Source organism: Balearica regulorum, chromosome 5 (genome assembly GCF_011004875.1).
Source record: "Balearica regulorum gibbericeps isolate bBalReg1 chromosome 5, bBalReg1.pri, whole genome shotgun sequence".
In the NCBI taxonomy this organism is placed as follows: domain Eukaryota; kingdom Metazoa; phylum Chordata; class Aves; order Gruiformes; family Gruidae; genus Balearica; species Balearica regulorum.
Window position 1 is genome coordinate 43,299,753 of NC_046188.1, and position 25,399 is coordinate 43,325,151.

General features: G+C 39.2%; 1 protein-coding gene across 29 annotated transcripts in view; it reads right to left on the minus strand.

Moving 5' to 3' along the window:
- Window positions 1-807: 807 nt before the first annotated feature.
- The window catches only part of PHF21A (PHD finger protein 21A), a 130,053-nt gene continuing 105,461 nt past the window's right edge, over window positions 808-25,399 (minus strand). For 7 of the 29 annotated variants that reach the window (XM_075754513.1, XM_075754509.1, XM_075754511.1 and 4 more), the window contains 12 exons: window positions 24,583-24,837; window positions 22,704-22,790; window positions 20,203-20,499; window positions 18,385-18,483; window positions 17,245-17,296; window positions 16,341-16,420; window positions 15,823-15,883; window positions 13,243-13,406; window positions 6,628-6,783; window positions 4,712-4,787; window positions 4,280-4,383; window positions 808-2,400 (listed from right to left, as the gene is read on the minus strand). In XM_075754513.1, coding sequence (XP_075610628.1) covers window positions 2,146-2,400; window positions 4,280-4,383; window positions 4,712-4,787; window positions 6,628-6,783; window positions 13,243-13,406; window positions 15,823-15,883; window positions 16,341-16,420; window positions 17,245-17,296; window positions 18,385-18,483; window positions 20,203-20,499; window positions 22,704-22,790; window positions 24,583-24,837 — 1,686 coding nt within the window. In that variant the 3' untranslated portion in view covers window positions 808-2,145. Of the gene's footprint in view, window positions 2,401-4,279; window positions 4,384-4,711; window positions 4,788-6,627; window positions 6,784-13,242; window positions 13,407-13,477; window positions 13,501-15,822; window positions 15,884-16,340; window positions 16,421-17,244; window positions 17,297-18,384; window positions 18,484-20,202; window positions 20,500-22,703; window positions 22,791-24,582; window positions 24,838-25,399 lie in introns of all 29 variants that reach the window. The other 22 variants (XM_075754502.1, XM_075754506.1, XM_075754503.1 and 19 more) reach the window with 8 other exon arrangements.

Genomic DNA, 25,399 nt, shown 5'->3' on the forward strand with positions numbered 1-25,399 from the left:
TCCTGCAGAAGCATACTTGGCTGTGGCAGCAAAGAGACTCTCTCAGGCTATGTAGTGTCTTGAGTATTCACTTCTTGCTCTGAAATGCATTCTTGAAATCCAAAGCTTTTCTCTCTTCCACTGGAAACAGCTGAGCAGGTCTGCCTCGCCACCCAGTGCGTGCTCTCAAGGGCACCACACCAGGGACTCTGCCTCACGTTGTGTGTGTAGTCGCTCAACTGTGCTCCCACCGGAAGTAAAGCGAGTTTTCCCAGTACTTCCAGTGGAAATGGGGTTTGCCCAAATGTTTATACGCAGTAGTGAAACTAGGCAGCTCTGGGACACAACCGTAAGCGACCAGAATCAGCACTCTAAGCTGAGACAGACCCCACACTAAGAGGAAGCACGAGGCAAGCTTTGCTATCTAGAGTGAAAAGATTTTACATAAGAGATGAACTTCTTAAACAAGAGGATATACCAGAAGGCGATTTCAGTCCAACCAACTCACTGTCTTTCATTCTCAAGCTCTAATCAGTCCGTATCAGAAAACTACAAAAGCCTTAAACAAGCGCGTTGCCAATTGCTTTTCTCTGGGTTACAAACACGTGAAAGAATGGGGGAGATATGGTAACAGCAGAGACAAGCCTGGCAGATCCTCCAGGTGGGGTGAGATCCAGCACTGTAGGATTTGATTCTCTTTAGAGTTTAGCCAGTAGCATGTATGGTATAATCTATGGAAACTGTCCCATTGGATTTTAAAACACAAACACAGCAGAATGTCATCATAAATAAGCAAAGTCTGTGTTAAAAAATTCTAAGTACACAGCATTTTCTCCAGTTCTGACACCTTTTTAATAGAAATCACTTGTTTAGGAAACAAATAGCACTTTTGTAATTTTTTTTACAATGTTTCTTACCTTGATCTTATTTTAAGTAACACTAGGAAGACCTCAATATCTTTTATTTTCCTTTTTAATTTAAAAAAGTTGTTTTTTTTCCCCCAGATACAAAGATTTTGCCCTTGCATAAAAAAACAGTGCCCAAAACGATGACACAAGGACTCACAAAGACTCACTGTATCTCACTGACACTATTACTTCTAATCTATACCATGCAAGGTCCCATCTACCTCTTTAATTAGACTGTCAGCCTGAAAAACAGCTTTTCTATTCCTTATTTAGTTCTTGTTACCAAAAGAAGAGAAAGGAAGTTGAAAGAAAAGGACATTTCTCTGTTCAGTTCACACATCTGGGTCATGTGCTACTTTGTTCAGGATACCTTTGTTGTTTATAAATATAGAAAAGGGTTGGAATCTCATTTTCAAGTAATCGATGCACATTTTCCCTTGGGACACCTCCGTCTAACGCTCCAAGCTGACCCTGGATTCTGGCCCTCTATTTTCCCATTCCCAACACAGGCTTTCTGGATGAGTGTGAGGACCCAAACCAATTCTACAAAGCATGTCAGTTGTTTAATGTGAAGAAATAGGATTAACCGAAAGCTGTTGGGACAGTAGATCCTCAGCCTGTACATGTGCTGGTTACTCAGTGAAAAGTCCATCTCCTTTCCTTTTGTACATCTCCTGTCTAAACAATAGTAAATACTGCTTATTTGATAGACTTGTCCCTTCTGGGCACTGGGATTTGATAATTTATATTTCTGGTTTTTTGGTTTAATAGTACTGAGAGTTTAGAAACAGGAAAAGCCCACAGGCTCTTTGGACTTGTTTTTGTTTTCCCCTAGCTAAACAAACTGTTCTGCAAATAAGGATTTGAAACCTGCTCTCCTCCCTCATCCCTGCTCCTCACCCCAAACAAAAATAAAACAAACCTATAGTGGCTGTGGAGGCTGCTGCAGGCACACACTGGTGTAAAATATAGAGAGAGTAAATATATTATTTCACTTGGCATGGTGCTGGCAAAGAACCCCCAGCTGGCACTATTCATGTAACATGATCCAAACTTTGCATGTACACACAGAATAAGAAGGATCAATTGGCAAACTCCGGTGCCGCCTGGCACAAGCATCTTCACGCTCTCTCTGGAACCAAAGAACTAAAGAATTCTGCACTTTCCAGAAGAAATCCGGTTTTGCTTTAATAGAGTTTCATTATTTTGCTCTTCCTCCTCGCCGCCACCTCCCTTGCTCCTTCTTAACTTCACTGTGTTATTTAGTCTCATCGCCCTTGTTACAGTTCACCATGCAGCTCTGGGAAGGGGAGGGGGCTAAGGTGGAGGTGGCAGCATTAGTATTGTTAGTGGAGTCCATGCCATTGGAGATGGCTACTGAATTGACCTCAGAGTTTATGGGTTTTGAAAGGTCGATGCCTTGGATGAGGCGGATCAGCTGTTTTACCTTCTCCAAGGAGCTGTGCATCTCCTTCTGTTTTGCAAGGATGGTATTCTTCATTTCCATGCATTTCTGCAGCAAAACAGAAAAGCGGTAATAAGTTCAAGCTTATGAATGAACAAAAGAAGGCAAGAGAAGGAATACGATGTTCACAGATCTAAATGTAAGCACGTAGAAAAGACTGCTGCTACAGTTCCACTTTCCCAGCCTAGAAGAAAGAGAGTCTCAGGACTGTGTTCACAGGAGAATTCATATTTGCAGGCTAAGGAATTAAATTGCCAGTACGTAGCCATCACCTGCTATGGCCCCCTTTCATCTCAAGGTGTTCTGCAAATCCACACAGACAGCTTCATCCTTTTGTGTTCCTTTTGAAGGGAAACTTCCAAGTATATGTTCTTATTATTTTTCTATTAGGATTGCATTGCTGAAATTTCTTTACCTCAGATCTGCAAACTCAAGCATCCTACTGCAGCTGACTGCTGACAGCGTGTGTGCGTGCCGCTAATGGGATACAGCCTTTGCTTTCGCATACATTTTAGCAGGAACATCACTTCCTCCTCTCAAGTAATAAAGGAGCACTTGAAAAACAAGCCCTTCTTCATTGGAAAATTTTATTTTGTAGCTATTTCTTTCTCTTAGAAGCGGCAGTAACCTAGCTAGCTCATCAGTTACAAGTCAGGGTAAGATAACTTTAAAAAGAGCCCACAAATGATGTTTCAAGGGTGAAAAACTGCTTATATCTATGTTTGAAACTCTGAAAAAGGAGATGGTAGCTATTTTATGTCTGTAGCATTCAGTTTCTTGCATGAAGATGGCAACCTTGGTTTCAGCTTTACTACTTTCATACGCAGCTCATGGCATCACAAGAACACCACAAAATTTAGATCTAATGTGTCTTGTTTAGACAGTTCCAATGAAAGTATAAACGATGACTTGATCATAGAAAATAAACCATTCTCCTCATCTACTGTCAATCCCTCATGTTAAAGGCTTGCATCTGCCTGGGTACATCGCTGAGAAACAGTGTTAGTGCTCTAGTGCTGCTCAGGTTATGCCCACCTACTGCTAAGCACAAGATGACAGTCTCCCAAACTGCTAACCAGCACCTCTCTCCACCTGTTTGCTCACAATTGTTTCAGTTGTATCCTCGGCATTTAGGGGTCTATAAACATGGGACACTTACTTTTGCTCTAATAGGTAAAGACAGACAAACTGGAAAGTGCATTTGTATTTAAAAAGAAAAGTCTGTACTTATGTATCCAGCCTTACAAGAGATTTCAGTATTTTTCATTCTGTGTTACTGACTATGGCTACACTAAATGAAGGGCTCAAACTTTACACTGCCAATTAAGAGCCTGATTTACAAATTCAAGTGAGAAGAGAGAGCAAATTAATATGTATGCTCCAATTACTGCAATAAACTAAGGTGGAAACTACAGCTTCTGGTTAGAAGTATGACATCGTCTAAATAATTACGCAAAGGCATGCACAGTATCCAGCTGCTGACATGTCAAGAGCCCGAGAGCCAGTCATGAGTAAATGGTGACTTTTGTATTACGAAGGTCTGGAAAGCGCACCAAGACTGTAACTGTTATTAGACACCGAGGCCCAACGATTCATATTTAAGTGAACCGCTGGAGAAGCTGACTTCATCTACTGCCCACAGACAATAATGCTCTGGGTCATGTTTGTCACCTGCTGATATGACAGGTCACCACGCATCTACAATATACATCAGCACGGATCACGTGTAAGTGACTCAATCTAAGTATATGTTGCCTGTATTTCATTCCTGGTCCCCAAGGTCCTAAAAAACAAAGGAAAATGCTCACCCAATTCTCAGTAAATCCAGTGGAAGACAGGTCTAGTATATGGACTCGCTCTACACTTTTCTCTCTGCATTCTGGCACCAGGACACAGGTGCAGAGCTATTTGGGAGGACAATACTCACCGTTATAGAATTGCTGAGCTGTTTGACCTTCTGCTCTAGTTGTTCTCTTTCCTGTTTTAAATCTGAACTCCATTTAAGTAGTTTCTGTTTTTCCTCTTCTTTTGCTACAAAACAGAGTATTAATCAGAATATTTAAACTGTTCCTGTTACAACAGTGGACAGAGGCTCTAAACTGGCTCATGTAAAGAGGGTAATTGTGTTTAAAGTCGATTCAAGAACTTGTGCACTAAATCACACCCAAAATTTCACCTACATACTCAAGCATCACAGAAAGCTTCACAAATATTTAGACTGCTATTTTCAGCTCACTAGTGATTAAGGTTCCTCCCTTTTTATTTCCTTTTGTAAAGGAAGTACCATTCTATCCCATTCCTGAAAGAACATCTTCCACAATAAAAAGTGAAATGAAAGTATCGTTCCCCATTTTCCTACCTGCTTTATATGCAATATATGAATGAACAATTGCTAAAGTTCCTGGCCATGGGATTGCTTCTTCCTTCTTTAGCATCTGAAAGAAAAGCATTTACAGATTTAGCTGGTACACCATCTACCTCTAGGAAAGCAAAAAGGAGAGAAAGAGGGAAAGATTTTCTTTTATGGCTATCATTAGTTTCAGCCTTGTTAACATGAAGCTTCGCAGACCTGTTCTGAGATTTAACAGAGGGAATTACTCACAACTGTATTGTGGCTCCCACAAAGCAGGTCTGTTTCTTACAAATGTCAGCATTTTCTCAAATTCACTCCTACTCTACTCTACTAATGAAACTGAACAACTTAAAAGAGTAATGAAAGGATAACATATCAACTCAAACTTGCCAGGAGATATAAACATTATTTCATGGTTCAGACAAATTGCTGATCTTAGTTGTTCTGGGAGAAAACTTTTCATGGCACAGAGCAGTCTCCATACCATATATTCAAACATCCCACTTCCTGGCTAGTAAAACACGAAACCGTCCTATCACCCCTTCTTAGCAGAATCATCTGTTTAGACTGGATATTAGGAAAAATTTCTTCACCGAAAGAGTGATCAAGCATTGGAACAGGCTGCCCAGAGATGTGGTGGAGTCACCATCCCTGGGGGTGTTCAAAAAACATGTAGACGTGACACTTTGGGACATGGTTTAGTAGGTGTGGTGGTGTTGGGTTGACGGTTGGACTTGATGATCTCAGAGGTCTTTTCCAACCTTAAAGATTCTATGATCTTAACAGAGTTGTCAAACCCTCTTTATGAGGGTAAGCACTATTTGTGTCTTTCAGATCCTCCCTACATATTCCTTCCTAACAAACTTTATTTTGAGAGGAAAGACAGGTATTGTGTCTTTTTAGTAACTGAATAGGAGGGGTGTCTCAGAAGATGGAGGACTCGGTCACTCTTCAGTGAAATAATTCTGATTTTTTCCCCCTAATTTTCTGGGAAGCTATAATAGAAGTATGAAGAGGAGGGATAAGGTGAGAGTAAGCAAGAGCAGGAGCAGGGAAGTGGTAACACCCCCTCCTCACTTGCAACTACTGACCAAGTTATTTGAGTTTTGCATTTTCTTTCTTCTGAACAGCATATTCTGAACAGTCTGTTTTCTTATGTTACCATCTGGCTAACCAAAGGTCACATGGGCGACCAAGCAATATGCTAAATCAGACAGAACGCTAACAGCTTCAGGCTGCTGATTATCAGCAATCCTTTGCAACTTCTGGAGTTCCATCTAAGGGTTAGGAATACAACAGTTTACTTCTTTGTCTTGTAATCTCAATGCAATTATAAACAAAATATTATCATATCATCTGTTCACTTCAATTGTGTACTTTCAGAAAGGGATCTGGAAGGAAGAAGAACCAAACTGTTCACCTATCCTTGTTATACTGATACTGGATGACATTATTAAAGAGATCACTGAAGACAACCTCTCTGATATTTGATTTATATGAGCAAACAGGGGCTTATATTTGCTCTACCTATTGAGGTAGGCTTGTGCAAATGGTTTATTTATTTGTCCAGAAGAATATATTAATAACTTTTGAAGAAACAATGAGCTTAAGATGAACAGGAAAATTTCTATGGGTCATAGCAAACCTTTCTCAAATATTTGTGCAAGAAAAAGAGTAAAAACAAGGGTAACAAATAAGGACCCCAAATCTGGGAGCAAGACTTTACAGTTTTGTATTTGCACGCATCCCAACAGAGGTAATTTGATTAAACTCACACAAGCCTTACTACAGATCAGAAAGATTTTTTCAGTGTCAGACTGTCTCGATTTAAGTAAACCAAGTGATCCCGTTATTTTAATTTTTTATTTTTAAAAATCTTTACAGTGCATTGTGTATAACTGTCCCTATCTGTCAAACAATACCTGGTCTTGACATTTGGGACAGATCCACATGCCCTTGGGAATGGTTTTCAGAGGCGGGTCCAGACAGTCCAGGTGATAAACACGTGAACATGTGTCACACATCAGCAACTGCCCGCTTTTTCTGCAAACACTGCAAAAATCCTCATGGATATCGCCCTATAAAATTGAGGGGAAGGGGGGTGTGGGTGAGAGAAAGAGAGAGAGAGAGAGAAGACAAAAAGTGAACTTTGACCTTTGACATCTACATCCTAGTTGAATCCAAAATTTACAGCACAAACTATGTCTAAAGGGATTCCAAATGGTCAGACCCTTTTTAGGACATGAAACAGGAAAACCAGGCAGGATGTCAGAAACACTGACATCTGTCCTCCCAAACACTCCCTCTGTCTTCCCAAGGCAAAAGTAAACACTTGTTACCACAGCTTCTCTTAACAACTGCTACCTCACAGACTGTCTTCAAGATTCCCCCTTTACCCTGGGTTTTTTTGGTTTTTTTTTTTCCCCCCTGAAGTGATGAGCTACCCACTTTCTTAACCCTTCCCATTTCTGGATTTAAGCATAACTCTGCTTCAGGAACGCTGACGAAGCTGTCTCTTTCCAGTAACAGTATGTAAGAAATCCCAATTGAGTGACTTTAAAACATTGTCAAATATTTAGGTCACCTTTAAAAATGAAACTGGAAGGGAAATGTGTTGTGCTTGTAAGTGAAACATAGGCTGAGAGCCAGGATGAGGGAATACCAAGAGAGATTTTTTAACTAAGGATTCTTTTTAAAAAAAGAATTGAAAACATTACTGGCAGTGTCTCTTAAAAAAACTAGGTTTAGTTACTATTGCATCATCATCAGAAGGAATTTTTTTCTACAGCCATTAACTTCTCAAAAAGGTAGGTCTGATTTTTGTCACTTTTTCCTCTCTCTCTCTCTTCCTGTTACTCCCATCTCATGCTTGGGGGGGTGGTGGTGTTTCTGTTTGGTTTTCTTTGGATTTTTGATATTTCAACAAAGAGGCATGAAAGAAAGATGGCTTAGCATCCACAGAGGAGTAGAGGAGCACCCCAGCCCCTTCCTCTCATCACCTGCAGGCTGTCCTGGCAACTTGACATATTCAAGGCCCCACCTGGAGCCTGAACTTCTCACCAACTTCAGTCAAGGTTTCACACACACCAGATCTACAAGATCACGATCTTAAGATGCATGTGCTGAGCCAAACTGCACATATACACTCCCCCAGTATGAAATAGTAACGTGTGCAAGGTTTCATTTTGACCTGTACAGTCTTTTCACGTGTGTGAGTAAGTTCTATCAATTTGGAGGGACAACAGACTCGGCCATGCACTCACACTAAGTCACCAGGCAAGAAAAATGACACTAATCTCTACTATGGATAAAATATTAAACATATTAGAAGAATGACACACAAGCAATCTGCTCCCGTTTCTACTCCCCGTCTCTACTGCTGATGAGGCCTTTCTTCAATGAGAAGGCTATTCTTCTCTTAATTCCCAAGGTTAGCACTGATGTCATGTTTTGTAAAGGATCAATATTTAGTGAATTTTCAGTGCCAGGTTTTGGTTCCATAACTACCAGGGATCACTGAGAGCCAAGTTTTGGTCTTATTTCATCCTTTAACACCAAAGATTCCTCAGTGTTAAGTGAAGAATTAAATGAGTGACATTTCATGCCTCTTGTGAAGTGATCTGTGTAACCAGGCTGGGAAGAACTTCTTTTCCTCTATCATACATTCTGCAAGTACAAGGAAAAGAAGGCAGGCAGGAGATGTCATATAAGCTAAAACAAAATACTCTGCAACCTAAGGAAAAATTTAAGATGAAAATTCTCACAATTTAGAGGAAAATTCTCATTCTAGAGAATTACATGTGTTAAGATGCTTTCACTGCCACAGACTGCATTGATGGCACTGGGTAACTGGCTCAGGTGCAAAGTTATTGGTGTGCTGAAACTCAAACCTGTTTTGCCTAATACCCTGCAGAAAGAGACCTAACACAAAAGACACATGCATTTGCTTCTTGAGGGGCAGACATTTAGAAATTTACACCCAGAACCTTCTAAATTCAACTGAACACTGCAAAACCTGAAGTGACATAGCGGATCAGCGTACAGCGCATCTGAACATGCTGACATGACAACACACATGCACAAAATCCACAATCCTATTTTTGGTAATGCAAAATTCAGGGCATTTCCTCAGAATTAACAACTGGCCTTACCAAAACCCCAGCCACTGTTTGATTCCAAAGAAATGCCCCAGGTTTTATGGGCAGTTAATAAATATATGCATAAAGGGGGGCTGGATTTGATGGTCTGACCTGCACCCCACTGATCTCAGCTTCTGGACCAGCTCTGTGAAGGCTATAGGCAGCCAATTTAGGCTAGAGCAGAGCTTGCTGAGGCTACTCCAACACATGCTACAGGCTGAAAAGACTGAAGAATAATTTCAGAACAGTGACCATAAAAGGTGATTTAATGCCACTTTTTGCTCTACTTCCTCTGCACCAAGAAACCAGGAAAATAAATGAAAGCTTTTTGGACAGCTAACAGTTTTCCTTAGTTTTATAAAATGTCTAGAGCAGCAGGGCCTGGCTTTAGGCAATAGAACTGAATAATACAGTATCAAATCAGAAGTATATGTAGTTTGCATGTTTGAATATGTAATATCTATACTTATATGTACATTTCACTGGAACAACATGGGAAAACTAAATATTCTGCACAGGAATTGTTCATGACCGTATAAATGATGATGATCATAACGTATGATCTAAGTGAATTAGGTTATCAGAAGCAATAATAATCCTGTCATTTCCTAACTTTTATGGGCTTGACTTTGCAACTGGAATGTTCTCTAATGCTCCTCTCAATTGAAACGTTGTTTTGATATAAAGAGTTTACTAATAAAAAGGCATTTTGTGACCACAGACTCAAACCATCACTAGAATAGAGATTTTTGCACTATTCTTACTGCTGAGTAATTGACTGTCAAAGGCAATTGCTATCTTCCAGATGAATATGCCACTACTGCATGAGGGAGAATCACACATAACCAAGTGGTTCACAGCCAATCGCCAAACAGAAAAAAGAAAAAAAAAAAAGAGATTAAAAAAAAAGAGAAGTTTTGCTCAACCCTGCCTACTGAATTATTTCCTTCCTTTTTCCAGATTCTATTTCTCCTTTCTACCCCTCCATCCTTATCACTAATCCCATCTCAAGTTCCTGCTTCATACTCCCTTCAAAATTTATCCTTGTCATTCAGAGGATGACAATGCAGGAGAAAGGCAAGAAGGCTGTTCTGGGCCATGATGCCTAGTGCCAAGTGCTTGGCCTGATTTGTAATTTTCATAGGTTGGCTAAAGACAAAGATTACTCAAGTGCTAAATATCAAATTTCCATTCTAAAGCCTATAGGAATTAGACCTTCTCAGCAAATTAATGCAAAAATACTTTAAAGATGGGCAAATCTGCAGTTTTCTTCTGTATCTGTCTGAGGAACTGCTCAATTGTTTTAACTGAAACTTCTGAAATAGTCTTTTACTTAGGCATGCACTTGTCATGTTTTCATTTTTAAGTGCCCAAAAGCTGGAGGCTGTAAGTACAGACAGCATTTTCTGTCCTATCTAGAATAAAGAGACCTTTCTATACTCACATCATCTGCTAACAGCGTACACCCTCTTCAATGTGACATGGACTGGCCTCACTGCAAAAAGAAGTGATTCTGCCCTCTCTATATGCCCAGACATTTATTTCTGTCTCCTGCATGAGGCTGGCACAAGAACATGTGTATCTATAAAATTAACCGGATTAGGGCATGATCTTGGCTAAGACTAAGAGTTTTTAGCTATACCCATTCCGTTATGCAGGTCACAATGTGGCCTCAGATATATCTGCACTGGAACAACACAGGAGACATTTAAGGGATGAGAAAAGACTGCTGGTGACAGGCAGGACAGTTCTTCTCAGTGGTAGCACCAGTCATAAACTGTGGCATGAGTATTTCAGTATATACTGTATTCTATATCTAATTAAGCTGCAAGCTCCTTAAATGAAAACACTTAATTTTCCTCTTTGTCTTCATCTCCAACACAACTCGTACTGTTGGTGTTTAAATATATAGTACTTTCCAGCATTATATAGCACTTTTCCAGCCAAGGAAGCATCCATGTAAAGGGTTTTACAAGTATTGCTAAGTTCTCAAAACTCAGATATGAAAAGGAAGCGCCATGCCAAATGTATAAACAGGGGAAGCCAAATCACAAAAAAGGGATGTGACTGCACAAGCTTATACAGCAATTTTATGAGAACATATTAACAGAAGACTACCTTCCAGCTCATGGGAAACTATTCCTCTCTTTATGATTAGCAAGTAAGAATTATAACATGTAATGACAGAAGAACAGATTTCATATTTACTTCCTTTCCAATATTTTGCCTGAAGGTTCAAACTTTGTTTAACTATTTTTAATTGCAAAAATATTTTTATGAGCACTTTGAAATATATTTTCTGCTTTTACATGTATTTTATCTTCTATGGAATGCAATACCAAGTATTTCTGAAAAGTCTACCAAATTAACCCAATTCATTGCAAATATGCATTGAATGGGACTTTTGGATAAAATTCTTTCAAAAAATTAAACCCACAAAAATATTAGTGCTGTTGCATATGTATAAACGAAACAACTTGTCTGGAAACACGTTACAGGAAATTTATATATGATTCTAAAGGGGAAAGAGTGCTACTGTGCTATAATATGCTCAGGTAAGAGAGAATGTTAATTACCTGCTGTGTAATCTTCCATTGTCTCCTTTAAAATACTGCCATTTTCATTAATTAATGAATATTAAAGCAATCTAAAACCTAGGCCTAAATACCATCCAAATTCAGAAAATTCAGGGCATTCAGAAGTGGATTTGAATGCTACAGAAATTCACTATTCTTGATTTAGCTTGCTGCCACCAGGCACTGCAGAAAACAGGACAACAACTCATTATACTGTTTCGAGAGCTCTCACACAGTGGGAAAAGACTCGGCAGTCTACACACACAAGTCAGAGACGGAAAAGACCCCCACCACATTATCCAGTCCTTCTCTTGGGGCCAATGTAAAAAAATGCGCTCTCCAGCATGTTTGCTAGTTGATTGTACTGCTTGGTTTTAAAAGTCCCCAGAGATGGAGCTGCCCCACCTTCTCCCTGAGGGGCTGTTGCACAGTCCCATTCATTTGACTGCCAGGAAAGTGTTTTTACAGTCAAGTGCTATTCTGCTCTCAAAAGTCACTATATAAAAGAGAACCTTTTAATCTCATATACATATTCCCTGGCTATCAGAATTGCATCTATTTATTTCAGTGACTCAGACACACTTGTACTATTTCTATTCCTGTTACCTCTGCAGAACAAATACAGTTCTGAGGCAAGAAGGTGGTTTCTGCTCCCTACTGTACGTGGCCTGTAGAGTTGGTCTGTCAGTCTATGTACTTACAGTGGTGCAACTGCACAGATGAGAATACAGTGGCCATACTCTTCCTTAAAGCCCATTTTCAAATGGTTGGGCCTGAATTATACGTGCTAATATGTTTAAAAAAAGGGGGGGGGGGGGGGGGGGGGGGGGGGGGAAGAGACTGCTCTGACTCACATTGCAGGAGTTTGCAGCATTGGTATGAAGAAATAAGCGAGCACCTTTCTATTTTTAAACTGTGCTCAGTAAGTACTAGTCATTAAAGTGCAAGCACTTTACTGGAAGTACACTACAACTCCTGAGAATTTTTGTGCAATGAATTGTTTCACCCTGTGAAAACAGTCACAGTACACTTTCAGACAAACCATAGTGTACATAGTCCCTTCATTATGTCCTTCTGGACCTATACAGCGACTCAGTCTAATTCTTCCCACTCTATTTATCTTCTAAAGTTTATGCATGACCTTTATTTTTTTTCATCATGTTTTTGCAAGAAATAGAAACAATGAAATAACTGGATAGTTCTCAGCAAATTAAAAAAAGGTTTGCTTTGAGTAGCAAATCTTATCTTTGAATTAACTTAAAATAAGGACACTCGGTTCTTCATAAATTATAACAAAATGACCAGATTTTACTCAAGACAGATTTTGCGATCTGACCACAGGGGCGACCTATTTAGCCACACCAGTACACCAGAACTGCCATAACCAGTGCTGTGAACGCTGCTCCTGGCTGTCCTGGGTGATCCAAGCAGTTTCCCTCCTTCCCTCATTACAAAAACACCCCAACTTTTTGTTGGTCTGTAAGCAATACTTTTCATTCTCCCCTTCCCCCTTTTTCATGGATGACAGATTCAATTCAGCCAGACAAGATCTCAGACACTGCACAAAGGAAATGAGCTCATCTAGCATGCCTGGTGCCTCTCAATGTTTCAATCCACTAAAGGAGTTATAAATAAAATCTCTACAGGATAAGAACATAGGTGCAGGAGGAAAAAGGAAGGGTGTTAAAAGAATGCTGGACCGTTTCACTGCACTGAATCAGGACAAATGATGAGTGAGAAAGAAAGAAATTCTCAACGACTTTCCTTGTAGCTGTTTCTGCGTATCTTTCTAAAAGTCACCCCCTCCCCAAGCGTTACTTACGTCTGCGGAGCTGGGGCTAGGCAGGGACACAGGCTGAACAGCTGCGGGAAAAGTAAATGTGGTCTCTGTCTTTTCATTTTCAGGGGAGTCAGGATAACCGGACAGAGGGGACGTGGGGGTCAAAGCCCCGAACCCCAACACCGTGTTGTATTTAGGTGGACGACCTACATATTAACAACAGGGAAGACAAAAAAAAAAAAAAAAAAAAAAAAAAAGGAAAAATGATCTTACATACCTTTGGCCAGTGGTCCTCATTGGCTAGCATGAAAAAGGAAATGATGTAGCACAGAGAGGAAGTTAATATAAAAGTTACAAGTGGAAGGACAGAAGCAAAGATTTAAACATTTTTTTAGAAATCTTTAAGTAGAATTTTGCAAGGAAAGAACATTTAAAAGATGTATTTCAGAAGGAAATAGAAATCAGCTCTGTAGAGGGTCAAAGAATCACTCCCACAAAAGCAGTGTGGGGACACTTGCCACTTCTAGAAATGAGGCTATTCAGTTTTTAGGGAAAATATGTTGGCATCAAAGCTAGAGAGAAGCTACAATGACTACTATTAAATCCTTTCTACTGTTATCCCACACCTCCCTATCTTTCTAGTGCCAGCAAAAATCTACACAAAGGTTAAGTCCTTTATCAGAGGCCAACACTCACCAGCCCCCTCCTTTTCTTCCTCTTTTTTTAAACCCACTCACCCACAGATCAGCACTTTCTACCCTACTGGTACATTTTTTAAATTAGGCTGGTCCTGTTGTCTGACCCATAACACCAGCACTACCACTTGTAACCTAGCACTGGCCTTCCACTGTAATTCTCCTCAAATTCTGTATTCTTTCTTAGACTTTCTGTCACGTATGTTTGATTATGCACAACTGCTATATGCTCCTTTAAACTAGCAGAAGTGCAAAATGCGTTTGTAACAATTTTCATGAAATTACATATGTAAAGCAAGACAGCAAAAAAACAGTATGTAACCATCATTTCTGCCTCCCTTCTCCAGGGTAATTTATGGATATGTAAACATAAAGGAGTTAGGATCTCGGAATAATTCCCCAGATCTTATGTTTACAGATTGTCAGTCTATACCTATTAACATGCTAAACCTTGCATTTAAGGTCTGGATATGTTCCAGAACTAAGTATGCCCTTGGAAATGGATTTCTGATAGTGATGTCCATGGCTGAAATTTCTGACATGCTCAGCACCATCTAGAATTAAACTAAAGCTCTCAAGGGCACATGCTTTCATAAGCTTTTCACCTAATATATTGCTATATTAAATCACAAAACAAATGTATACATCCAAATCTTTTGTCGACTGAAAATGTGTGCTACTAATATGGTGCTGATGCAAGGTAAAGGCTCACAACAGGGTGTGAGGGAAAAAAAAGAAAGTATAATAGCAGTCAGTGTGCAAAACCAGGCTAAGAGAGTATCAAGTACAAAAGCATGCAATCATTTTCATTGATACAGTAACTGTTCACATGGAGTTATAAAATAAAATTAAGAAATCATTAGTAGAAGAAGGAACATTTACTTATCCACAGAGTAAATGCAAAATTCTCTCTAAAATCTAAATCATCATATCATTTAAAAAAATGTATTGAATGTTATTAGAGGATGGCAGTAGAGAATGATGCCTTTTATTTAGAAACAGCATAGCTGCAGAAGTGTCAGCTTTGCCACGTTGCCTGCTGGACTGAAGAGGTCTATCAAGGAGAGCACATATCAAATGAATATTTGACCTTGCAGCCAAAAAACAAAGATAATGGAACTGGTCAGTGCTAGGTTGGACTGCGGTTTTTTTAATCTGATTGATTACTTTTTTTTAGACAGCAAACTCAGGGGTAAAGGAGGTATTTTGAGTCTTTAAGGACTGCAGAAAATCATCAAAAGTCAGGGAAAGATTGTCATATATGTGTGGCGGATGCCAAGCACAAAAAATGGTATCATGTTCTCTCCTATGCTGTTCTGACTCATCTGTTTCACCATAATCTAAGTCTTAAAATTTCACCTGATCTACAGAAGGATTTCTACTGAATAATACCACACACCTGTATGAAAAATCATGTCTCATTTTAGGACAAGAGGCACTCTGGTTGCAGAAAAGTGCTCAGTAGAGGCACGATAGATTTCTTGCTCAAGATAAATTCTTTTGAAGGACCCATCTCTACTCCCAGTGGGGAACAAGGCTTTTGTCACACTAAGTTTCCTGTCCTATTCAGGGCACAGACACTTTTTTCCATAACCACCTTCTTCTTGCCAGTAACAATACAATTTAGTTATTAACAAGAGGATCTTGACAGCAGCTTTATACCACTAAATGATGTTCAAACATCTCACCTTTCACTTTGGTCTACCTATTGTTTTGTTGTTTTTTTTTGGAGAGTGAAACTGAAATGAAACATAACTGCTATGCTAATCCCTAGAAGTCGTGATCTTTGTCTACCTTGCAAATTTACTGGACAAATGAAGCACTGTAGAGTACTTCTTTGTTTTGCTCTTCAAATCAACAAGGGGATTGCAAATGCAAGATGGAGGAAGAGGAATACAGCAGGGAGACAGGTCTAAGTATTCCTCACCTCTTTTACGTGTCCCGGGATGCATTGTGCTGTTCAGGTAGGTGACTGTACTCTTCTTGCGCTGCAGGGAAGAATATAACAATTTTTGTCGGCTAACATTTTTGGCAACAACTATATGCAATACCCGAGGAACAGCACAGTAGTACTAAGTGAGATTACTGGATGCTCTGTTTTCTGAAGCACAGCTTCAGAAAGGTTGGCTTTTTTACACTACTTCTGACACCTGGACTGCTTCAGGCTGATATGCAAGCTGACCTAATGGTCAGACTAACACACACTGCCATTTAACGTCAGCTTTACATAGAGGAAGGCAGAAAAAGACCTAAGTATTAGAAGAACATCCCAATGTATTTACTATTTCAAAATCTGAGGGTCATATTGTTGCAATGGCCTTTAGAGTTATAAATGATAGCTTGCCTGTCTAGTTAGAACTGAGATAACTTAGGAGGCAGCAACATGGCAGAAAGACACAGAAGCTCAGAATGAAAATACCAGCTTCCCCAGCAAAAAATTAATACCTCAGGCTCAAAAACAGCTCCACTGTACACTGGATTTGCTGTTGTTCTTCTTTTCCTCTCTTGTCGCTTACTTTGGATTTCTTGTAAAACAAAGCATTCAGGTTAGAAAACAACAGGTCTCAGAAATTATGTAAAGTCCTCAGAATTCAGTTTGCATGTGAAGAGAGCTGTGAAGATTTCTACAGAACACCAATCATGCTGAATATAGGCAACTTTGTTATACTGCTTATTTCTGAAGGTTTGAAAACTAAGAGCTGACAAGGAGTACAAATACACTGCTCAACTAACTAATGAAATGACTGCCATCTTCTTGCCAACTAGTCTGTGACTAAGACATTTTAAACTCATGGTCAGTCTAACTGGGATCTAAACCAAAAAGCCTATGGTAACCTTGTTGATACTTAAAAATAAATACAGTACAGAAATATGCAAGCTAGTGAAATGTTAGGCTGCATTTCACTGTATAGGATTAAGGAGTTCAAATTATAATACTAATTATAACCTATTAACTCATTCACTACAGATTACAGTCCCATGAAATCATGAAGTAAATGATAAATCCAGATGTGGGTTACAGTAAAACTATCCATGATGTAACTTTGCAGATACAGGGGTTGTCCAGAAAGCAATGCGATTGTCACAAACGTCTTTCCTACCATCAGAGCATACACTTTCTTCCCAACCATTGATCTCAGCTGCATAAGCAACTGCTTTGCATCAGTATAATAAGAAAAATTAAAAGGTATGTACAACAAAGTTAGATCAAGAGCACAGACATCTCAAATGTACTTTTGTGCAAAAAAAATTACTGCATTTAATACAGAAATATTTTTGACCTTTACTTCCAATTCAGAATGTCCATGAAACAGGGAACTCAAGAACCAACTTGAGACATTTTTCCTACCTTCCAGATGGTCATGAGTAACTAGTCCCAGAGACACCATGAAGGCAAGTTTCTGTGAAGGGAGAGAAAAAAAAGATCATAACAAGTTCAACCGTTAGGGTGAGCTATGTCACTTAGGCCCTTTAAAGTCAGTTGACGGGTAACTAAGCAACAAAAATGTTATTAGTAATACATTTCATTCATGTATGTCAAACTGCTTTACAGAGGATAGACAACAGTTCCATTTTCTAGATGGGAACCTAGGCTGAGATACAGTGAAATGCCAATTGCTCATGATCACAGAGTTGGCAGAGCTGGGAACAAGAAAGCAGTTTCCTTACTTTCAGTCCAGCACTGAACCAACTGTGACTGGCTCTTGGTAAATACCAACACAGTTCAACTGCCAGCAAAACATTGCTAGTTGAAGATCATTCTCCATATATTGCAAACTACAAGGAGCAACTCTGGTTTACATTTGCTGTTTGATAAGGGCTATGGCTCTTCTTAAAGGATTCTAATTTTAATGCAGAAAGTGCACGGACACGTAAAAATCAGAATTTGTACTGACAAGAGTGAATGTTCACCCAGTAGTCAGTTTGAATCCATCTACAAGAACAAATGTAGTAGAGCATTTAGCTGTAATCAGTTACAAAGCTCCACATGGCAGAAAGGCTTTAAGAAAGAGCCATTCTGGCCACTCTTTCCCCCCAAACCCAACTGGACCTAAACTGGAATAAAACTCAGGCAGAATGTGAACATACATGACTCGCTCCAACCTGTTCACCAGAGCAGAAATATTTTATAAAGCAAAATACTTTTCTCTAGCATTAAAAATAACTCCAGAATTCTAAAACCTCAAAGAAATGGAAATCAACACTGTAATCGAAGCCTCCTGGTTGAAGGAAATATCAGAGGGAAATTATGATCTTCTAACTTACAAAAGACTCAGAAGTCAAATGCATTCCAGAACTGAAAAATGGAATGCATTATATTTATTTAGATTTCTTATTCTGTACCCTTATCAACTACCGCTGTCCAACAGGAATGTATGGAATGTTAAAGTTAAGGAGTCTTGAGGGAAAAGAGGGAGGAAAAATATTTTCTGAAGGACAGAGTGGGGTTTTTTTCTCTTAAAAGAAAGTTCTGGGTGTGTTCTGATACCTGTGGATTTTCTTCTCGTTTTGGCTTCGGTGCAGCAGGTGGAGTAACTGTACGACTTTCTGTTTGCTTTTCTTCTGCTTCCACATGCGGTTTAATAGTCTGAAAAGAAACAGTGTTTCTCTCTTTCAGTGATAAGAATGACTTTTTTTACTTTGACTAATAAAGCAAAACAAATACTTTCACAGATACAGGAGAAAAACAGTTTAGAGCTGGCAGTGGACTAACAAAGACTTAATTGAGGAATGTTATGTGAGAGGAATGTTAAATAAAGTGTTTTCCTTTAAGAAAGGATGCAACAGCCTTACTACCATTCCATTAACCCACGCAGCCACACAAGCAATAGGTCAGCTTAAGAGTTAACTCCATTACAGAAATCACTAAATGGTATGGCAAAACTAACAGACACTTTAAGAAAAAAGCATCCCATGGAAGACTTCCAGGTAGAAACTATTCTGCACGGCACACGCATTTTGTACTTCTCACTCCTCAGTCTTCATATTTCATAGAATTATGAATGGCTCAAAAACTGTCTCTCCGATTCCTATGATCTCAGATATTTCTGAAGCTTTTTTCTTTTCTGAAGTCATAATCTTCTGCAATGGTATCACAAACCCTGCATGACAATCCTCAGCCCATGGGACAGCTGCTGAGGCTACAAACTGAGTGAGGAAAGCTACAGAGACACAAACTTTTCCCCTTTATGATATGGAGAAAATATACAGAAAAATTCACATATTATTATACCACCACCATTCTTCTGTATGTTGTTCAACAGTTGAATTGCCAGTTATTATTTGAAGAGCAAATGAATATTGCTGACATCAAAAGGAACAAGCATCAAAAGTATAGTATTGCAGTAAGTACAACTTCAAATCATACAAAAAGGGCATAACTCGTGGAGCAGCCTTGAGGTACACAAGAACCTACTCATGAGAATTCATAAGCAGAACTGAATGAGCACGAGCATATCTTGGATGCACATGATTTTCGCAGTCTCCATAGATGACTTCAAGAGCAGACTGTAACTTCAAGGCATATTAGTCTATGAAAGAGTTATAAATGAAATATATACTACCATTTATATAAATTACAGAAATATTATATATTATAGATAATGTATAAAATATGAAAGATTTAAAAGTGAAACAGAAGATTGCTTTGCTTGAACTGAACGGCAAGGACTCTCAGTTGCAATCCACACTGACTAAACTCATGTTTTAATTTACAAGTCTTTTCTGGAGAGACACTTTAAAATTAAACACCTAAATTCCTCTGTTTCTGAGGGTCTCCTTTCCACTCAATCAATCCAACTTAGTCACAGGAAACTATTGGTCTTCAGAAGCTGAGTGAGACTATTTTGCCTCCAGAAGTGGCTACATTTATCATATGAAATACCCCTACGATTTTGCATAATTTTTGCCCTTCCCCTAGCCACCCTTTGAAAAACAGAAACAAAGAAAATATTTTTCTAGTGCTTCTTAAAGGCTTGATATGAACACGGACTTCAGTTTGTACGTGCTCTCCAACACAGCAGTACAGCCCTGTGATGTAGCTAGCTTATAAATTACTGAAATTAAGGCAGTAGGGGGAGTATAAAAACACTGAAGCATGAGAAAAAGATTCCAATGGCCCGTATTAAAGAAAATGGTAACTTCTGCCTTAAGAGTTGCAAGTCATTCCATAATTGGTACTGTTGTTAGAACACGAGGATCTCCAGTACCCACTGAAAATTTCTCCATGGTTGTCCTCCTCTCCAAACTGGCACAGTAAAGCAATAAAGCCAGTACGTTGCATTAGTAGACACTTTCTTATCTGTACCTGTTTTTCAATGTTTGGTTTGCTGATCTGTACGGTCTGAGGTCCAGCGAGCCTGGTACCTGGTGCTGCTATCACGATGCTGGTGAGCTGTGCCATAGGGAAAGTTTTGGCTATGGTTGCTGTCTGCCCGTTAACTACACGAACTGGATGTATGGAGTTCTGAGAGTTGGGTAAAGAGGTGGGTGTGAACTTTGTTGTCAACATCACAGGCCTCTGAATAAGCTGAGGAGCTGCAAGCATTGGAGGAGGTGCTGGAGCAATAGGAATGTTATTCTGGGCAACTGGTTTAGGTCGAACCTACAAAAAAAAAAAAAAGAAAAAGAGACAAATTTGTCTATCAATATCTCAGATGAACCTTTTAACTAAGTCTTTCAATTCAGCCTGTATAATCTGCATAAGGTTTCTTGATTTTTTTATAGAACATAATTTTTAGCATATTGTCCTAAGTATGCTATGAGAAGGTAAAGCCACATTTTCAAACCTACTTACATAAAACCCATCTATAACATTCGCAGCCACTGTCCCTGAAATGGTATTTGGATGCACAGACACTTATATTGCATGCTTATTGCCAAGCGTCTTATCTGTATCTAAATCAACACATTGGTTTGGCAAGCCAAAAAATGCATGTAATATCTAGAGGCACAGCTGAGGCTCTCATGTTAAAAGAGTATCTCAAGGCTTTATACTGAGCCTCCAAGAAATCATGACTGTGCCCTGAGAGAAATAATTTAAATTTTCACCAAATCCCTGTTACGTTTGTCAATTCTATATATTATTTAGACACCTGCACAACCAATCTGCTAAGCAAAAAATTGTCAAAATTATACATTAATCCCTCATTGAAAGTGCTAAAGGCTACAGGTTAACGCGGTCATTACTCTTTTCTTCTTTCACAAGAAAGGAGCCACAAGAATCTTCCAATCCTCCACCACCAATACTTGCTTATTTCTTGCCCATTGTTAAGTTTGTACTTATCACATCATTAAAGAGCACAGAAGTAGAATACATCTCTCTAAAAATAAATTCTTTTTCCTTATTTAATTTCTATTGTCCTATCTACCTCTAATACTCCATAACACATTTTATCATTGAAAACTAGGTCACATTCCAACAGATCTCACCATCCTCAAATCTTAATCAGATACTAGCCTATACTCCCTTTTTTTCTTTTGTAAAAGATTTAGACTTTTATTCACAGCACCACGTATTTCTTACAAATGAAACAGTTCCTCCAAGATGATTCTTAAATGAAGAAGCAATCTGTGTCTTTCCCAAACCATGAAAAAAAGTAAAACACAAGTTTTACTGCTCAGCTGCAAACAGAGGTCACGCTGTGGCAATACAGAAATACTTGGGAAAAATCTAGAGAGATGCCATTTTTCCTTTTGTGCTCAGGAGCACCAAGCAACAATTAAAGCAATTTAAGGCCTTGGGTGAGGCTTCGATTTTGCTGACGCCTGTTCTGTGGGTTCATTTCATTTGATGCAAATAGGATCATATATGATCATCATATGCAAATTTCATAATCACAGACTCAGGCAGGTTGGAAGGCAGCTCAGGAGGTCTCTAATTCAACCCCCTGCTCAGAGCAGGGCCAACACTAAATGCAGACCAGGTTGCTCAGGGCTTTGCCCAGATGGGTCTTGTAAAACTCCAAGCACAGAGCTTCTACAACATCTCTGGGAAGCCTCTTCCACTCCTAATTGTCCTCAAAGAGAAAATTGTTTCCTTATATGCAGTCTAAACTTTCCCTGTTCTAATTTATGATTATTGCCTATAATTCTCCCGCCAAGCACCTATGTCTCCATCTTCTTTTTAATTTCCTTGTCGATATTGGAAATAAGGCTGCTGTTAGGGTGCCCCCAACACCTCTTCTCCAAACTGAACAAGTCCAGATCCCTCAGCCTCCCCTTGCAGGTCATATATTCCCGCCCCCAGCTATCTTAGTGGCCTTCCTCCTGTGGATTCATTCAAATTTATCAACTTCTTTCTGGTAACAGGGGGTCCAAAACTGCATGCTGTATATCAGATCCAGTTTTACGATCGCTGAGGAAAGGTGGATAATCTTTTCCCTTAATCTACTGGCTGTGGTCCTGTTAGCACAGCCCATTATGCTGCTAGGCTTCTTTGGTGTTGAGGCACGCCACTAGTTTAGCTGTTGTACACCAGTATCTTTTAAGCAATGTGGCTCCCCAGCCAGCCAGTCCCCAGCCTGTACCTATGCAGGGCGTTAGTCCATCCCAGGTGCAAGACTTTGCCTTTTCCCTTGCTGAATCTCACGGGATTCCTGCTGGCCCATTCCCCTGTCTAGGTCTCCTGCCCTCAGGAGCATTGACTGCACCCTCAAATTTGGCATCATTCGCAAACCTGATGAGGATGAATTGTCTCCTCTACCACATCACCAATAAAGACTGACAACAATGATGTTCATAGAGAGTATCTCCTATCTATGCTATAATAAAGTTCTTTCTTCTATTGCTTGTTCTCTGTACACTCACCTGTGGAAGAAAATTTGGACGAGGAGTGAGTCTGGGAGGAGGGATGAACTGCGGCACTTTTATGGGCTGAGGCGTAGCCTGAACCTGCTAGAGGAATGCAAGAGAGTTCAGTAAGAGGAAAATAGCTTTGAAGTTGTTCACCAAAATCAACACCCTGAATGTATTTCCAGACCTGATGTTCCTGGTTTTCCACACTAAACAATTTTTCACAGTAACAGGTTCTTCATTAGAAATTTATTAAAGGCAGAGCTAATCTTACTTTCTAGTTCCTACACACCTTGCTTCATAGCTTGAAAGTATCTTTTCTTTTAGTTCAATTGTACTAATTATTGTGCTCTGCAATCTAAAACCATTCCGTTTGAAGATAATGAAAATGCCTATTTGTTTAAATAGTTAAAAATTGGCTATACAATGGACACAAAATAATAACGGACTTTGATGTCCAGCTATATGAACCATTGTCCTTTCACTGAATGGCATACAGAAGAATGAGAGAATATCTCATGCAAAGATGGAAGATCTGGAAGTTACAACTCTTTTAAGCGATATTATTGACAATATGAGGGGCTTTAAATACACAACTTGAAATTTTCAAAAGCAAGCCACTCACTTGAAACAATTAAGACCTGATTTTAAGGCATCTGAAGTACTTCCCTGTCTACCCGAAATCAGCTGGATGGAGCTGCCACATGATAAACTCTGAATAGCACTAGTAGCTACCCTGAGTGAGTACTCATTGAGATTCTCTGAAATTAATGTCCACGTTAGTTCCCATCCTTCTGTACTTCTGCCCACCCACAGAAGATTGCAATTTACTTCAAAAAGGTCTTGTACTGATTAATTAATGCTTGGGAAAATATTCTGAGATTTTTGATGAAAATTGCTAAAGAAACATAAATCATGGATAGTTATTAAAACAGAATCACCTCCCCAAACCTAAGTAAGTTTATCAGCAAAGAAATGAAGCACAGATACAAAAGACAGATGAGAGTGGTGCAAGGGATGACATGGGAAGAGAGAACAGTAGAAAAAAACTCCACTCAAATAGTCTTCTCTATTCTGATTACAAACATATGCCTCATTAGGAAGCAAAATTACTTCCATTTGCATTATTAAACTGTATTTTTAAATAAAGATAAATTGGATTTATGTTTAGTGAAGCCTTTACCTTTACTCCAGAAGTAAAATTCCCCTGTCACAATGCTATACAATGCCTGGTTTCCAGACCAAGAAGTCTATATAACCTGATTTTAAAACATTGCTTCTTTTATTTCTAGGCAGCTAACTATTCTGGAAAAGACTGTGTGATGTAATCAAAGCACTTTCCAAAATATATGCTTAAAGAAACAAGATCTGTATATGCGTGTGAAAAAGTGGTCAGTGAAGACATGGTAGTGGGCAGAGTTAAGTGATGTGCCTAACACCAGCGATTTTATCATGCAAAGGGAACGAGAGAAATTGACGTCAAAAAATCTAAGATGAAAACCCAAACTCATCAAATGAAGAAAGTCTGACATCTCCTTCGCCAAAGAAAAGAGTCGGAATTCTGCAGAACACAGCCACATAGATTACATAGGGGCGAAACAATCGTTACTTCCCCATGACTAACAATTACTAACAGGGGAAACTTTACACAGAGGTGATGATAGCACTGATTTAATTCTATAAAGCAAAACAGTAATAACAACCCATGTAGACAGCAAATGCTTTTCTCTTAGACTATCATTTTAACAATGTCAACTAGTGAACACTCATGACATGTCCCTACTATTCTCCCTTCTGTGCAAAAACCTGACTGCTAATTTTTATTTTTTTTCCAATAGCCCTCTTGTAAACTAAACCCACACGTATCTGCAGGGCAAACACACGAAACGCTTACCAAAGTTACTGTGTTTTTTGCCACTATTTGGACTGCCTCAGCTCCTGGCCCAGTGACCTTATTTGTTGTCTGGAGGTTGACTGGTGCATTCTGCGCATCAGTGCTGAGGACTGCTTTCTGATTGTTGTTGATAGCAGTAACCATGGCAATGGTAGGTCTCTGACCCACAACAGAGGCAGGCATGGTCGCAGTTGCTGCTTTCAAGACGAGAGGTAGTGTCTTAGTGGTGATCATAGAAGCTGTAGTTACAGTTTTCTAAAGGAAACAGAAAATACACTGTAAGAGACAGAGACACTTCTTATCAGACAGGACATGGGTTGGTTAGTCAGAAACAATAGACAGTAAGAGAAAGAAAAGGCAGCACTGAGTCTATCCACCTGATGTCACACAAGCACATTATCTAACGCCTCTGAAACCCAGATAGCTAGAAAGGATTCTCATTTGGGGCACCTGTGGGGTCTATTGTAATCATGTGCAGCATTACAGATTGATTCAAAACAAATTCCTGAGAAAATGACAATCAAGCGTCAGTAGCGGCATATGCATTTTTGGATCTTTTAGCTTCCTATTACTTCCAAATATATACTGTCAATATCAAACCGATAAGGTGGAGGTTTATGAAACATACCAGCATACTAGCTTCTCACCAATTAAACCTCAAATTTTCAAATGGAAACATTATTTACAGAGATGCTCACAATCAGAGGAAGAGGGAAAAAACATTCATAAATTGGTTTCTTTAAGAACAAAAACATATTTTGATTTTGGCTATCCCAAACTTCAGGTTTAGTCATACATACAGTTATTTAGCCCTTAA